The sequence below is a fragment of the Ostreococcus tauri genome (assembly GCF_000214015.3).
Source record: "Ostreococcus tauri WGS project CAID00000000 data, contig chromosome 01, whole genome shotgun sequence".
NCBI classification, from domain to species: Eukaryota; Viridiplantae; Chlorophyta; class Mamiellophyceae; order Mamiellales; family Bathycoccaceae; genus Ostreococcus; species Ostreococcus tauri.
The window spans coordinates 457,980-472,746 of record NC_014426.2 but is presented as its reverse complement, the minus strand read 5'-3'; the positions used below and the strand labels follow the sequence as shown (position 1 = coordinate 472,746).

The following is a 14,767-nucleotide window of genomic DNA, read 5'->3' as shown; positions in this document are numbered from 1 at the left end:
CCATCGACGCGGTCGCGCGCGATCGCTCGAGCGCGCGCGAGGTCAGATGCCGGCTCCGAACCGTCGCTCGGACGCGCCTGCGTCATCGCGAGCGAGCCGACGACGACGACGCGCGTCACGAGGTGCGGCGGGGCAGCAAATATCGTCGAGCGAGCTCGAGCTCGATCGACACTCAACGGCGCGTCGTTCGGCGACGGTAGAGCTCGCGGCGATGCGATTGTTGGCGCACAACATGCTCGCGTGTAACGCTAAGGTACGACGACGTAAACGCGAGCGAAAGGCGACGGGGCGAGGAGAGAGACGTGCGCGAGCCCAGCCGCCGGGTTCGCTCGAGACGCGACGCTCGGGACGCGCGCGGTCGATCGCGGTCGACCGCGCGTGGGCGCGAGTGGACGCATGCGATCACGGTGGATGCGACGATGGATGAGCGATGACTGACGGACGAGCGAGCGACTCCGCGTGTAGGGCGTCGTGAACGGGTTCCCGCTGAAAATCGTCGTCAAGGAGACTAGGGAGACTGAGACGGAGTTTAACGCCGAATTCTTGGTGCACATGCTACCAAAGATGGAGTGGGCGGCTTTCGTGAACGCGGCGAGAGAGATCGGCGCTGGTGAACTCCCAGGGGAGATTCCAGATGACGCGGCGACGAACGAGGAGTTTTTGCAGGCGTTTCATCACGCTCTCTTGGAGGTGCACGTCGAGGAAGGAACACTCGTTTGTCCGGAGAGCGGCAGAAAATTCCCCATCAATAAGGGGATCCCGAACATGCTGTTGAACGAAGACGAGGTGTGATCGACGAGCGCGTGTGTTTCATGGATTTTGTAAACTTTTCTAGCCTCTAAATTACAACTTTGCGTAACGTTCTCAGGCGCCCTCGGCGTCACCACCCTTTTTCGCGGCGCGCTCGGCGGCGAGCTTAACTTGCTTCTTGGCCTCATTTTGCGCCGCTGTGGCCGCGGCGACGGATCTGCGCACGGCGGCCATGCGATTCGCGTGCAAGTCCATCCTCTTCTGCGGGTACTGTCGAACCTCCTCCCCGCTGTATCCGGGAATGTACATGTCCCACTGACGCTCCAGGTGCATGAGCACATCCTTTGGTTCGATCTCTTCGCTCCCGCGATGCTTTGCAAGCATTAACGAGTGATCGAGTACGGTATCTACGAAGTCATCCACGATTTCCAGCAGCACGTCCTCCACCGCCGAATCAAACTCCAACCCTGGCGCAAACTCCTTGAGCATATCCTGAAGCTCATCCTTCGTGAGTGCGTGTCCGCCATCATCACCCCGTTTTCCCGCGACCGCCGCCGCCGCCGCCGCGGCCTGCTGCGCCGCCACGAGCCTCGCCTGCGCCGCCTCTCTCTGCTTGAGCGCAGCCTGCTGCTCCTCCACCGTTTGTTTTTTCTGCGTCGTCGTGGCGTCGTCAGTCTCAGCGCGCGATACGTTCCGAAACGATAGTCCCGCGCGTCGTCCTCGCGTCCGTTCGCGATGACACGAGCGCGTGAAGCGTCGACCTAGAACCCTCTATCGTTTGAGATTCGAATCTCATTCGTCTCCCGACGCCCTCGTCTCGATCGCCCTCGCGGTCGCGCGACGCGCTCACGACCATCGTCGTTGCCGTTTTCATCGCCTCGTGCGCGCGTACCTGTCTTCCGCTCATCGCGCGCCGCACTGCGGTCGGCGTGCTCTTTCGCCCGCTCGAGTTTTCTCGATCGCGCGTCAGTGGTCGACGCTCGTCGTCGATGCGTGACGCCGTCGCACGCGCGACGCGAGCGCTCGGACGCGTGGCGTCGACCATGGTTCGAGCGCCCGCGCGCGTGATCGGGAGCGTGTCGAGACGCGCGAGAGGGGTGAGGACGAGCGCGGACGAGGCGTCGAGAGACGGCGACGGCGCGTGGGCGGTGTTCGGTTTAGGGAATCCAGGGAAGAAGTTCGACGGAACGAAGCACAACGTCGGGTTCGACGTGATCGACGTGCTGGCGAGCGCGCTGGGGGTGGAGGTGACGGCGAAGAAACACGCGGCGTTGGTGGGGACGTGGGCGAGCGGCGACGCTCGGGCGGTGCTGGTGAAGCCGCAGACGTTCATGAATTTGAGTGGGAAATCCGTTCGCGCGATCATGCGTGCGCATAAGATACCGAAGAGTCGCGTCGTAATCGTGTACGACGATTTGGAGACGAATCTTGGAGAGATACGGCTGAAGGTCAGCGGGACGCACGGCGGGCACAACGGCATCCGGAGTATCATCGACGACGCCATGGGAGGGGCCAGGGACTTTGCTCGGGTGAAAGTTGGCATCGGTCGCCCGAAGAGCGACGACGTACCGGTGTACGAGTATGTATTATCGAAGTTCGACGTAGATGACGCCGATAAGATGCGCGACGCCGTGGCAGACGCCGTGGAGGCTGTGAGAGCAGTCTTGACGGAAAATAGGTTCGAGGACGTCATGATGCGCGTGAACACAAAGTTCGCGCCGAAGAAGGTGAAACCACCGAAGAAACCCAAAGCGCCAAAAGAGCGCGTGTTCGTCACCGCCACGGTGGATGAAAACGAACATGTGGAGTTGACGCTGGATGTTCGACCAACGAACCACGCGCATCAGAAGAAGCCGCAGCAACCGCGACAGGAAGAGCTTGCAGAGAGTGCCGCGGGTCCGAAATGATTCTTTCGTAGCGTACAATTCGTAGCGTACATTAGAACAATAGCTATGAGCGGGTATTCCGATAACAATCCTTCAGCGCTCATTAACTTTACAAAGTGAGTCGTACGCCGCGCTTTGCCATGGCATCCACCACCGCTCGCCAACGATCACCGAGCCCGTCCACCAACTCCACGTTCCCTCTTAAATTTAGCTCTCGTAGCTTTGGCGCGGTCTCGCTCGCTCTTTCGATGAGATCATCGAACGGGACGTCCCGTTCCGTTAGCGCGTTGTCGCTCGCGTCTAACTTCTCCAACTCCTTCAACCCCCAAATCGCGCTCGGCAGCGCCCGCAGGCGATTTCCCGAGACATCTAGCACTCTCAATCCCACCCCTCGCCGCTCGACCACGCGAGCGAGCCTGCACGCGCACGCCTCACCGACGTGTTCGCACATCACGTCCACGCACCGCAGGTCCTCGCTCCGTCCCAGCAGCAGCGCCTCCAGCGCGCGGCCACCACTCAGTGCGGCGTCGAACCGCTTCGCGTTCGCGTCTAAGAGCGTCCTCGCCGTCGCGTCCTCGCTCGCACCCTCATTCGATGACTTCTGCGCCGATGAAGACATCGAGCGGACGTCTCGACCGAACACCGCTGTCAAAGAAATCTCTCGCTGCGTCGTCGTCGTGACGGACGACGCCCACCAACGCGACGCCAATCTCACAAACATTATCTTCGCGCTCGATCGCGATCACTTCGCGCGCGCGTCGACCGCGGCGCGCGCGTGTGCGGACACCTTTGGGCGTTTCACGGACGCAGCTCGCGCCGCACACGCCGACGCCGCGTTCGCTTCCGCGACGCGCTCGCGCGCGACGACGCCGACGACGGTCACGATGTTACTCGCGACGCGATCGTTCACGACGGTCGCCGCGACCGCGCGCGCGTGGAGCGAACGACGTCGACCGACCGCGGTTCCGACATCGACGAGACGATCGTCGACGGTACCTTTGTCGACGACGGGCTCGCGCGCGTGCGACGCGCGTTTCGGGAGGGGGGCGATCGCGTTGAGGACGTCGACGATCGCGCGAGGGCGGAAGAACGATGAGTTCAGGCGAGCGCTCTTGCAAGAGTTCCGAGCGCTCACGGAGGAGGTGCGCGCGCTCAGGACAGAGGTCGGCGCGCTGCGAGCGGGCGGGACGATCGTCGCGGGTCAAAGCGCGAGTGACGGGGCGGCGAAGACGGAGGCGAGCGAGGCGGATATGATGGCCATGCTTGGGTTGGGAGGGGGGGACGCGGGCACCGCAACGGCGCCGGCGGGCGAATCACAATCGGCGCCTCTGCTCGACGTCAACGAGTGGAGAGGAGACGGTACGGATCGATCCTCAGAGTGGCCGATGGTGAAGCAAAACGAGGACGACATTTACTTGATGGTGCTTATTCACGGCAAGCTCGTCGACGCCGGGTTCTGGGTCGGCGAGGACGACTCGGATGATATGTATTTCGGTGCGACGACCAAAGAGGCTTTGCTGTATTTCCAAGCGCAAAACGGACTCACCGAGACCGGGCTCGTGGACGATGAGACGTGGCGCGCGTTGTTAGGAGAGGAGCAATACAGATGGGGTCCGCCGCCGGGGGCGATCGCTTTCGATGAAACGGAGTTTCAAGCCGTGGCCGCGACCACGGTGAAGACCGAGGAGAAGAATGAGGAGAAGATGGCCAACCCGGATCACTTCATGGCGGAGGAAGACTACGCTCCAGATGAATACGATCCTTTTGCGGACGATGATGAGTATACTCACGAACCGCAAGGGCCATCGTTTGAGATGTCAAAGGGTAAGCGTCAGCACAAGTGGCCCATTTTACGAGAGGACGACGGCGGTATGGAGGTGCACAAAATGCAAGTTCTCCTCGCCGAACAAGGTTATGACTCGGGCGAAGACGACATGGAATACTGGTACTTCGGTTCCACCACGTCCAACGCGCTCATGACGTTCCAAGCGGTAAAACGCCTTCCGGAATCGGGAATCACCGATATTAAGACGTGGTGCGCGCTTCTCGGCGTTGAAGAGCTCGAAGACTCTCCGGCAGAGACACTCGCGCGCGTCGGTGACGGCGATTACCCGAACGATTTGTCCCGAAGTGATAGCGTCTTCCTTCTCGGTGAGCAGCGCTACGAGACGCGTTAATGTTAATATTTGATGCACGCGCGCGAATTCGACCCCATTCAGTACTATTTTTCCGGCATTGTACACTTCTCTCGCGCCCGTCGACCGCTCGAATCGGTCACCTCTTCGCTCCACACAAGTCCACTCGCAATGCCCCTTCGTATCGACGGTCTCCCAACCGTGGCGTTCGTCCCCACAGCGAGCGGGGACGTCTTCGCCGTGCGATGCGACGACGCGAACGTCGACGCGCTCGAGCGCGTACCGCGGCGAGCCGGTCGAGTCGACTCAAAACTGCTCGCTCAGAGTGCGAACGTCTTCTGCGACGACACGCGCGCACGACAGGAGCGGGCGCTTGATGATGACCTTACGACGTCCATACGCACGGTTTCGATGGCGCGCGTGGGCGTGCAGACGAGAGCGATCACACCGAGCGACGCGGACGGGACGGTGGCGCCGTGTGCACCCACACCAATGTTGCACGACACAGACGCGTACGACGTGCACTCGAAACCCACGCCGAGCGACGATTGGGCGGGATTCGAACGAAGTAAAAGCGTGGATAGAGATTGGGTCGAGCTCGAGCTCGGTGTAGAGGGTGCGGCGGGTGATTCAAGTTCGTTGATGCGCACACCAGCGCCGCAGGGCGACTTCGTCAGAGGATCCTTTGGGCAAGTTCCGTTCACGCCGGGCGGTGAGGGATGGGAAGCCGCCGCCAGAGAAAGCGCGGCGAAACGAGTGGAGTTGGCCGATCGGGCGGGGAGGGCGTGGTTGGAGGAATTTGAGGCAGGCGTATACATTGCGTCGTCCAACCTGCCGAACACGCTACCTGGAATGCGAGACATGTTTGCGTTGGACAGCGGAATGAAGAAGATGGAGATCGAGCTCGAGAAGTTGACTGTGATGGACGACGAAGAGCTGCCGATGTCGTACGACAATCTATTCATTGACGCACTTCGCAGCGCGGCCCGGCCGATGGAATCATCGAGCGATGAAGAAGAATCAGAGACAGAGGAAGAAGAGGAGGAAGAAGAAACAGCGGATGCGGAGGTCTATGAAGTCGTGATCGAAGGTGAAACCGAAGTGGAGGCACTGTTAAATGGCACAAAATCAATAATGGCCGCACAGAAACGACACAAGTCCAGGAAACAGGCAGGAGAAACGTGGGCGGTGATGGAGAGATTTCCGGATGTGCACGAAGCATACAGACAAGAGGTTCCGGAGCCCGCCCACGATTTCCCATTCGAACTCGATGAATTTCAGAAAGAGGCGATTGTTCATTTGGAAAAGTCGGAAAACGTTTTCGTTGCCGCACACACTTCGGCTGGCAAGACGGTCGTCGCGGAATACGCCTTCGCGTTGGCGACTAAACACTGCACGCGCGCCATTTATACGTCTCCAATCAAGACTATCAGTAACCAAAAGTTTAGGGATTTCGGCTCAAAATTCGATGTCGGTTTGCTCACGGGTGATGTTCAAATCAGACCAGAAGCGGCCTGTTTGATTATGACGACTGAAATTTTGCGGAGCATGCTGTATCGAGGCGCCGATCTAATCCGGGACGTCGAATGGGTCATCTTCGATGAAGTTCACTACGTCAATGATGCCGAGCGAGGCGTCGTATGGGAAGAGGTCATCATCATGCTCCCAGCGCATGTAGGTTTGATTTTGTTGTCAGCCACGGTGCCAAACGTTTTCGAATTCGCGGATTGGGTAGGAAGAACGAAGAGAAAGAAAATCTTCGTCACCAGTACGAAGAAGCGGCCAGTGCCGCTCGAGCATTGCATTTACTTCGGCGGCGATAAAGAAAAGGACTTTTACAAGGTTGGTGAGCACGAGGCATTCTTACCCAGTGGATATAAGATCGCATCGGAGGCTTTCAAAAAGAAACAACTCGGTACCAAGGCGGCGACAGGGACTCCAGCGAACGCTCAGGCCGCGAAGCAAGTTGCAGGTAGAGGAGGGCGCGGAGTGACTCAACCGGGACGTGGAGGACGTGCCGGGGGACGCAGTGGAACGCCAAATGTCAGCGCTGGTCGCGGTAGCTCATCTGGTCCGAATGCTGGTCGCGATAAAAACATGTGGGTCGAGCTCATACGTAATCTCGAGCGCCGGGATCTGCTTCCCATGGTCATCTTTGCCTTCAGTAAGAAACGATGCGATACGCTGGTGGATAGTTTAACTTCTATGGATCTCACTTCAAGCTCTGAGAAACATGAAATCCATATCTTTTGCGAGCGGGCATTGAGCCGTTTATCGGCCCCCGATCGTAAGCTACCGCAAGTACTGCGCGTGAGGGAACTTCTTCGCCGTGGTCTCGGAGTACATCACGCAGGTCTCTTGCCGATTGTCAAAGAAATTGTGGAAATGCTGTTTTGTCGAGGGTTGCTCAAGGTCTTGTATTGCACCGAAACCTTCGCGATGGGCGTGAACGCTCCAGCTCGATGCGTATGCTTCCAGAGCTTGCGAAAACACGACGGCCAAGATTTCAGAGGTCTTCTGACAGGGGAATACACGCAAATGGCTGGACGAGCCGGAAGACGTGGCCTGGACACTGTCGGCACGGTGATCTTGGCTGCTTGGGACAATTTCCCACAAGAGCTGGAACTCCGCCAGTTGCTTTCTGGTCAAGCGACTAAACTGCAATCACAATTTCGTCTCACATATGGTATGATTCTGAATCTCATGCGCGTCGAGGATTTACGGGTGGAAGATATGCTTGCACGCTCTTTCGCCGAGTTTCACGCGCAACGGAGCTCAATAGATAGAAGAGGCGAGCTTGCTGTTGATATGGCGGCTCTCAGAAAAGTGGAGTCACTGATCGAAGTGGAAGCGCAGTTGTTACCAACAGAATGGCAACGAGCTGTTGAGTGGGACGAATACACCAGGAAAATTGCACAAAGTGGCGAGCACGTTCGAGAGATTATCATGACGAGCCGCGGCGCTCAGAATGCCCTCGTCGCTGGAAGAATCTTACTCATAGCTCCAGAAGGGGAAGGCAACAAATCGGATGGACTTCCGCGAGGTGGTGTTGCCAAGCACTGCATACTGCTACGAACCGTCACTTCCGTCACCAGCGGGAAGGCTTTTGTGGTACTCGCTCCATGTCCAGAGGGTCATGCTGCCTATGGCGATTCTGATTTGCTCGCCGACGCAACGGAAACAAACGAGTTGAAGCCTCTACAAAAAGATGAACTAGATGACGACGACTTCTTCAGTATGTCAGCAAAGACTACCGGCAAGCGCGAACATGAGAGCTCGAATAAACTACCTGAAGGTTTACCTTGGTTCAAGCAAGCAGCGGGCATTGATTACATCGTGGCAAGTGTGCCGGAGACCGCGGTGCTCGCCATCACGACGAGTCGATTGAACGTGGACGCTGGTGCGATTTTAGACAGCAAAAGCCCCAGTGGAGAGGCTTCCAGAACATTGCTTGCCCTCGAAAAATTATCGAATGAGAGTGTGTTTGGGGCGCTTCATCCTCTCAAGGATTTAAAGATTGCGGACATAGTCGCAGTGGAAGCATGTCAACATCATTTCGATTTGGTGAAGGATGCGCCCCCAAAACCGACAGCCTCCGCGCAAAAGCTACGTGAGTGGTCTGCATTATTGAGGGCGAAGCATATCCTCACTTGGAGGGTGTCTGATCTCGAGTTTGGTTTGTCAGACGCCAATCTGCAGCAAATGCCAGATTTCGAAGCGCGCGTTGCCGTGTTGCAACGCATGGGATACCTGGACGAGAACAGGACGATCACCCTTAAGGGTCGTGTCGCGTGCGAAATCTCCACCGGAGACGAACTCGTCGGAACGGAGATCATCTTCGCCGGTGTCCTTGGCGATATCCCGTTTGAGGAAGCCGTAGCACTCCTGGCAGCTCTCGTCTTCCAGGAAAAAAATGCTTCCCCTCCATCGCTCGAAGGTTCGCTCAAGGAAGCGTGCGAACGTGCCAAAGAGTTAGCGTTTGCCGCCGGAGAGTTACAGCTCGCGCACGGGATCCAGATTGCGCCAGACGAGTTCGTAGAGACGACTATGAACTTTGGTTTGTCCGAGGTTGTGTACGAATGGGCGCGAGGCACGCAGTTTGCAGACATTTGTCGGTTGACGGACGTTCAAGAGGGGAGCGTCGTCCGTACCATCGTTCGTCTCGATGAAATGTGTCGCGACGTGAGAAATGCAGCGAGAATCATGGGCGACAGCACGCTGTATGCGAAAATGGAAGAGGCGAGTACAGCGATAAAACGCGACATTGTTTTTTCCGCAAGTCTGTACATAGCGGGCGCGCAATAGTTGTTTAGTATGAACTATATCTAGATTTCGTTTTTACAGTTTCGTTAGTTCCTTCTCGAACGCCTGGGACAACTTTTCCGCGCACTCTCGCACGCCGCTGGGATCGCCCTTCTTGTTGTAGACGTACGCGTTCCTGAAAACCGTGCGCACGAGGGCGACAAACTCGTCCGGACTCTCAATGTGGCCGTCGAGCAGCTTACCCTCGATCGTCTTAAGATCCATGGGATGCTTGATGATCACCGGGTAGTCCGGAATGTTCAGCGCCACCGCGTCCACTGGTTCGGTAAACGGCCACACTTGCTTTTTCATCATGAACAACTTCTTCAGGACGCCCAGGCACGTCTTCTGCCACATCCTCCTACCTTGGTTCAGCGGCGTCGTCCACTCGCACAAATGCGGGTGCGTCTTCTCCATCGCGTTCAGTTCCGCCGCGGTCAACGGTCGTCTCGTGCCGTCCAATTCGACTTTGACGAGCTTGTACGGCTGAAACGGGCTCACCGGCCCCTTCAGCGAGCCATCGTACGCGCCCTCTTCAACACCCTTTGGCACACACACCGCTGCGAACGTCAAAAGCCAAACATCCCACGTCAGTTTCTTCGCATCCACCGCCACCCATCGTCACACATCGCGCGCGCGCGCGTCGAATGCACCGCCAATCATTTTCAAGATCCCACCCTCGCCCGTCGCGATCGCCCTCCCCGTCCGCGCGCGCGCGCGGTCGATCGACCCAACCGCTCGCGATCGCGTCCATGCGCACGCACCGCACTCGCATCCCGGCCTCGCCGGCGGCGGCACGCACACGTCCATCCGCGGCCGCGCGCGCGAGAAGTGCGGCGCGGGGCGCTGCCGCCGCTCGGCGCGGTCGAAAAAACACCCGCGTGTGCAGGTGCGCTCGAAAAAACACCCGCGTGTGCAGGTGCGGTCGAAAAAACACCCGCGTGTGCAGGTGCGCGACCGCGGTCGTCGCCCGCGCGTCCGCGCGCGAGTCCGCGACGTCACCGCTCGACCGCACCGCGCGAACGCGCGAGCGACGCGACGTAAGGACGATCGCGCGCGCGGACGTCGTGCGCGCGAACGCGCGGGGGTGGACCGAGGCGGCGCGCGCGCGGCGGAGATTGTGATTTTTTAAAAAAAAATCGCGCGCGGCGAGCGCGCGGGCGTCCGAGAGATCGACGGCGATAGCGCGCGCGATGACGCCGTCGAGGGCGCGGGGGAAGAGCCCGGACGCGCCGCGACGGTTGGTGCAGACGCTGGACGTCGATGGGGACGACGTGCCGTGCGTGAATTATAAAAAGTTGTTGCGCGAGCAGGGCGGCGCGGACGCGCGGACGTCGGCGGAGAAGGGGAAGGATCGAGCGGAGCCGACGGTGAAGTCGCCGCGTTCGCTGCTCGAGGGTGGCGCCACGGGAGGTGGAGGCCACATGGCGGCGGTGATTCGAAGGATCGAGGCGCTGTATCAGGGCGGACGAGGGAACGCGTCGAGCGATGAGGACGAGGAAGAAGAAGACGAGGAAGAAGAAGACGAGGACGAGGACGAGGAAGACGAGGAGGGTGAGAGCGGTGAGGAAGATGGCGAGGCCGATGATGACGGTGAGAGCGGTGAGGAGGAGGACTCGGGGAGCGAGATGGAGGATCCAGACGACCAGCCGACAATGACGCCGAACGGAACGAGCCGCGTCATCCAGGAACCCACCAAGCCCAAGACTTCGGAGGAGAAGAAAGAAAAACCGGCCAAGAAGAAGAAGAAAGCCAAGAAAAAGAACGGTGACGTCGATTGGTACGACGTCGACGACGATTTCATCGACGACGATGAACTGGATGAATATTTTGAAGATGACGGATTGAAGACAAAGCACAGCGGCTTCTTCATCAACAGAGGCGAGTTGCAAAGAGTCGACGAGGAAGGGAGGACGCCGGTCAAGCGTGCGCTCGAGGACGAATCACCCGTGGCCGTCGTCAAAGAGAAGGGGCGAGTGGCAAAGAAGCCCAAGGCGACGGAGTGGACGGAGGAGGCAAAGAAGCTGCTTCGCAAAGCGGTGACCATGTACGGGAAACAGTGGAGAGTGATTCAAGATCTTGGCGGCGAATTCGACGAGCTCAAGGCGTACTCCACGGCTCGTATGGCCAAGCAGTGGACTGTTTTGCACGAAGAGCTCATTGCGCGAGGGATCGACATCGTCATCCCGGTCGCTCCGCCCAAGCCACCGTCGTCGACGACGCTCGCAAAGGGTGCTGAAGACGGCGATGCCGAGGATGGGCTGAACACGCCGAAGCGAATGCATCAAGAGAGCGCGGCGAATAATTCTTCGCAGAAAAAGCCGAAAAAGCCGAAAGTTTCCGATAGGGACCTGGATGAGACTGATCCAAGGCATTCCGAGGCGAAGAAACGAGTTGTAGAGAGCAAAGACGGAGAGTTTGCCAAGCTCAAGGCGATGGTGGAGACGCAGTGTGACACAATTCGTACCAAGGAGACGAGCAAGGCGAGTGACGAAGCGCCGAAGCGTTTTACGTTTGAATGGACGGATGAGATTGCGGACTTCATGTATTGCACGCTCTCTCGTCTGTTTTTTGCACTACCGAAGAAGGGGGCGAATGTACTCTGGAAGGAAGTAGAAGAGCTATGGCCGAAGGATTTTGAGATGCAAGAGACGACTCTTCGAAAGAAACACACGTCGGTCCAGAAGAAGAAGACCGCCGCGGAGAAGCAAGCTATCATTGGTTTGCCCGGTGAGGAGGACGGTACGCCAGCTTAAGCGACGTTAAATATTAGGTGTCCGTATTAGTCAACAATTCGAACAGCACCTCGCGTCGACGTGAGCACCCCTCTTCAAACACCTGCGACACGCGGTCAATCAATCCATGCGCGGCGTCGATGGCGAACGCCGCGCGTTCGGTTGAACGCTCGCGATCTTCGACGATCGCCTCCACGGCTTGCCCGACGTCGTTCGCGAGCAACTTGCCAACGCCTCGAACCGTTGCGTCCGCCTCGACGAGTTTTCCGCGCACCGCGCGCAGAAATTCCATGAGTTCATTCCTCTCTGCCTCCGCCGCCTCCCGGCGAGCTCGTTCATCCCGAAGCGCGTTCTCGTACCTCACTAACTCGCGCACTCGATTCACTTCCTCTCCCTTGGCGTCTCGATTGATCTCCATGAGCGCCGCCCGCGTCGCGCGCGTCTCCTCTCGTTCCGCGCGTCTCAATCTCTTCACCGTCTCCAACTCCACCAGCGCCTTCCGAGCGCTCGCGCGCCCGAGTTCAATCTCTCGACGCATCCGTGCGCGCTCCGCCGTCCACTCGCGCTCGGCCTCCCTTCGCGCGCCGTCGGTCTCGTCAGTCAACTGCGCCGGTTCGCTTCACGCAACCTTTACGTTCGGTCAACCCGTCTCCTCCGTCGTTCGCGCGTCCCTCGCTCGCGCGCGCACCGCACCTGTGCGTCGCCACCGCTCGAATCTCCCCGTCCGAGCGCGGCATCGCGACGTCTTCGATCTCGACCGCGAGCGTCGAGCGTCGAGCGATGTCGTCGAGGACGACGAGCCATTCGTCGATTCGCCTTCGCGCGCGCAAATCCATCGAACGACGACGCGCGCGCGCGTCACCGCTCGCGCGCGTCATCACATCGCGCGCGTCATCGCGTCGCGCGCGACGTCGACGCGCGCGACGCGAGCGCGACGCACCGGACGCCGCCGCCGACGCTTTTTCGCCGCGCGCGAGACGACGGACCGCGACGCCGACGACGAGGGATGGAGACGACGGGCGCGGGCGCCGCGAGCGATCGACCGTCGAGCGTCGCGATCGACGACGCGGCCGAGCCGACGTCGTCCGGTCGTCGTCCGGAGATGTACGTCGTGGCGCACAACGTGGCGAAGAGACACAACCTCGGGATGATGATGCGCTCGTGCACAGCGTTCGACGTCAAGGCGCTGGTGTTGATCGGAAGCCGAAAGTTTAACGCGTTTGGGTCCCAAGGAGCGGACGCGCACGTCGCGTTCGAGCACTACGAGACGTTGAGGGAGGCGAGAGAGGGGTTGACGGCGAAACGCGGCGTGACCAGAGTGCTGGGGGTGGAGATAGTGGAAAGCGCGGAGCCGATCGAGAGTCATCCGTTCACTGGGAACACGGCGTTTGTCATGGGGAATGAGGTATGTTTTAACGCGCGACTGACGCGCGCGCGAGCGGTGTGATGAACCCGAACGCGCGACTGACGAGCGAGGCGCGTCTTGACGCGCAGGGTCACGGACTCACGGAACAACAAAAGGCCATATGCGATGGATTCGTCTACATACGCCAGTACGGCCCCGGAACGGCGTCTTTGAATGTTTCTGTCGCGGCGTCCATTGTCATGCACCAGTTCGCTCTGTGGGCAAATTATCAAGAACGCGAGCGCGTCGGCGAAAAGTTTGTCGTCGCCGAGCGCCCGCTTCGCACGCGCAAGCGCGGAGAGATCGGAGAGGACCCGGAAGAGGTGCGCGCGAGACGCGCTGCCGCTCGTGCGGCCAGAGAACTCGAAAATGCTCGCAAGGACGAAGATTCGACCCCGCTCATCGAGGCATTAGACATGTAAGACGACGCCTCAGGCGTCCCTTAACCAACTCGTTCCAACTGTAAATCAAATCCTTCCCGCACTTATCGACCCCCCTCGCGTGATGAAAGTCGCCGTGCGCTGGTCCGGGGGCGACCCGTCGACGTTTGAGGTCGACGTGAACGGCGACGCCACCGTGTGCGAGCTCAAACGCGCGATCGAGCTTCGAACGTCGGTGAAATCGTCTCGAGTCAAGCTGCTCAACGTCAGAGCCGGCGCTAAGTTGGCGTCGGACGAGGACACATTGACAACGCTCAAGATGCCAAAGACGGTGATGATGATGGGCGTGCGCGAGAGCGCGCTGGCGGCGATGCGAGAGAGTGAGGCGGTAGCGGAGGCGAACGCGCCGGAGTTGGAGGATGACCTGGACGAGACGAGCTCGAGAGAAGTCGCGGCGTCTTGTGCGACGGATGAACGCTTCTTGGCGAAATTGAGAAATCGAATCGCGAGCGCATCGATGAAGGTGCTGAGGGAACCGCGGGTCGGGGCGAAATGCTTGGTGTTGGACATAGATTACACTTTGTTCGATCATCGAACGACGGCGGAGACGCCAGAGGAGATTATGCGCCCGCACTTGCACGAGTTTCTCACGCGAGCGTACGAAGCAGGATACGACTTGGTCATCTGGTCCGCGACATCACTCAAGTGGATCGAGCTGAAGATGACCGAGCTCGGAGTTTTGACCAGCGAGTCCTTCAAAGTCGTCGGTCTCATTGACTCGACCGCGATGATAACAGTCGAGACAGCCAAGTACGGGTTGTTTAACTGCAAGCCGCTTGGATTCTTGTTCGCGAAACTCCCTCAGTACACCCCCAAAAACACGCTGATGTTTGACGATTTATCGAGAAACTTCGTCATGAATCCTCAGCTCGGACTGAAAATTCGCCCGTTCCGGAACGCACATACACATCGAGCCACCGACAGGGAACTCTTGGGACTGGCGCGTTACGTCGAGGCCATCTCAAAACTGGAAGATTTCTCCGGACTCAATCACAACCGGTGGGAGTCGTACCTCGCCAAGCGCGATCGTAACGATGACGCGAACGACCGCGCATCATAGCCACGTAGCACAAACTTTGCGCGCGCGACCCCCACCGGCTAGCATCTCGATCTG

The 14,767-nt window shown here is 59.1% G+C and overlaps 10 protein-coding genes across 10 annotated transcripts; 7 read left to right on the top strand and 3 right to left on the bottom strand.

Moving 5' to 3' along the window:
• Positions 1-211: 211 nt before the first annotated feature.
• On the top strand, positions 212-792 carry OT_ostta01g02980 (Uncharacterised protein family UPF0434/Trm112; the record flags this gene model as incomplete). The annotated part of the gene is made up of 2 exons (XM_022985343.1): positions 212-253; positions 466-792. The coding sequence occupies 2 exons, from the start codon at positions 212-214 to the stop codon at positions 790-792; spliced, it is 369 nt and encodes a 122-aa protein (XP_022838230.1).
• A 72-nt stretch (positions 793-864) lies between these two features.
• On the bottom strand, positions 865-1,657 carry OT_ostta01g02970 (Histone-fold; the record flags this gene model as incomplete). Its single annotated transcript, XM_022985342.1, has 2 exons — positions 865-1,401; positions 1,643-1,657. The coding sequence occupies 2 exons, from the start codon at positions 1,655-1,657 to the stop codon at positions 865-867; spliced, it is 552 nt and encodes a 183-aa protein (XP_022838229.1).
• Positions 1,658-1,793: 136 nt separating this feature from the next.
• On the top strand, positions 1,794-2,657 carry OT_ostta01g02960 (Peptidyl-tRNA hydrolase; the record flags this gene model as incomplete). Its single annotated transcript, XM_022985341.1, has 1 exon — positions 1,794-2,657. The coding sequence occupies one exon, from the start codon at positions 1,794-1,796 to the stop codon at positions 2,655-2,657; it is 864 nt and encodes a 287-aa protein (XP_022838228.1).
• Positions 2,658-2,745: 88 nt separating this feature from the next.
• On the bottom strand, positions 2,746-3,357 carry OT_ostta01g02950 (Leucine-rich repeat; the record flags this gene model as incomplete). The annotated part of the gene is made up of 1 exon (XM_003074312.1): positions 2,746-3,357. One exon carries the CDS (start codon positions 3,355-3,357, stop codon positions 2,746-2,748), a length of 612 nt encoding a protein of 203 aa, XP_003074359.1.
• Positions 3,358-3,889: 532 nt separating this feature from the next.
• OT_ostta01g02940 (Peptidoglycan binding-like) lies at positions 3,890-4,813 on the top strand (the record flags this gene model as incomplete). Its single annotated transcript, XM_022985340.1, has 1 exon — positions 3,890-4,813. One exon carries the CDS (start codon positions 3,890-3,892, stop codon positions 4,811-4,813), a length of 924 nt encoding a protein of 307 aa, XP_022838227.1.
• A 129-nt stretch (positions 4,814-4,942) lies between these two features.
• On the top strand, positions 4,943-9,076 carry OT_ostta01g02930 (Helicase, C-terminal; the record flags this gene model as incomplete). Its single annotated transcript, XM_003074311.2, has 1 exon — positions 4,943-9,076. One exon carries the CDS (start codon positions 4,943-4,945, stop codon positions 9,074-9,076), a length of 4,134 nt encoding a protein of 1,377 aa, XP_003074358.2.
• A 33-nt stretch (positions 9,077-9,109) lies between these two features.
• OT_ostta01g02920 (Bromodomain) lies at positions 9,110-9,883 on the bottom strand (the record flags this gene model as incomplete). The annotated part of the gene is made up of 2 exons (XM_022985339.1): positions 9,110-9,633; positions 9,838-9,883. 2 exons carry the CDS (start codon positions 9,881-9,883, stop codon positions 9,110-9,112), a joined length of 570 nt encoding a protein of 189 aa, XP_022838226.1.
• Positions 9,884-10,266: 383 nt separating this feature from the next.
• OT_ostta01g02910 (Ubinuclein/Yemanuclein) lies at positions 10,267-11,829 on the top strand (the record flags this gene model as incomplete). The annotated part of the gene is made up of 1 exon (XM_022985338.1): positions 10,267-11,829. The coding sequence occupies one exon, from the start codon at positions 10,267-10,269 to the stop codon at positions 11,827-11,829; it is 1,563 nt and encodes a 520-aa protein (XP_022838225.1).
• A 985-nt stretch (positions 11,830-12,814) lies between these two features.
• Positions 12,815-13,635, top strand: OT_ostta01g02895 (tRNA/rRNA methyltransferase, SpoU; the record flags this gene model as incomplete). Its single annotated transcript, XM_022985337.1, has 2 exons — positions 12,815-13,213; positions 13,303-13,635. 2 exons carry the CDS (start codon positions 12,815-12,817, stop codon positions 13,633-13,635), a joined length of 732 nt encoding a protein of 243 aa, XP_022838224.1.
• Positions 13,636-13,717: 82 nt separating this feature from the next.
• Positions 13,718-14,713, top strand: OT_ostta01g02890 (HAD-superfamily hydrolase, subfamily IIID; the record flags this gene model as incomplete). Its single annotated transcript, XM_003074306.1, has 1 exon — positions 13,718-14,713. One exon carries the CDS (start codon positions 13,718-13,720, stop codon positions 14,711-14,713), a length of 996 nt encoding a protein of 331 aa, XP_003074353.1.
• Between the last annotated feature and the right edge of the window lie 54 nt (positions 14,714-14,767).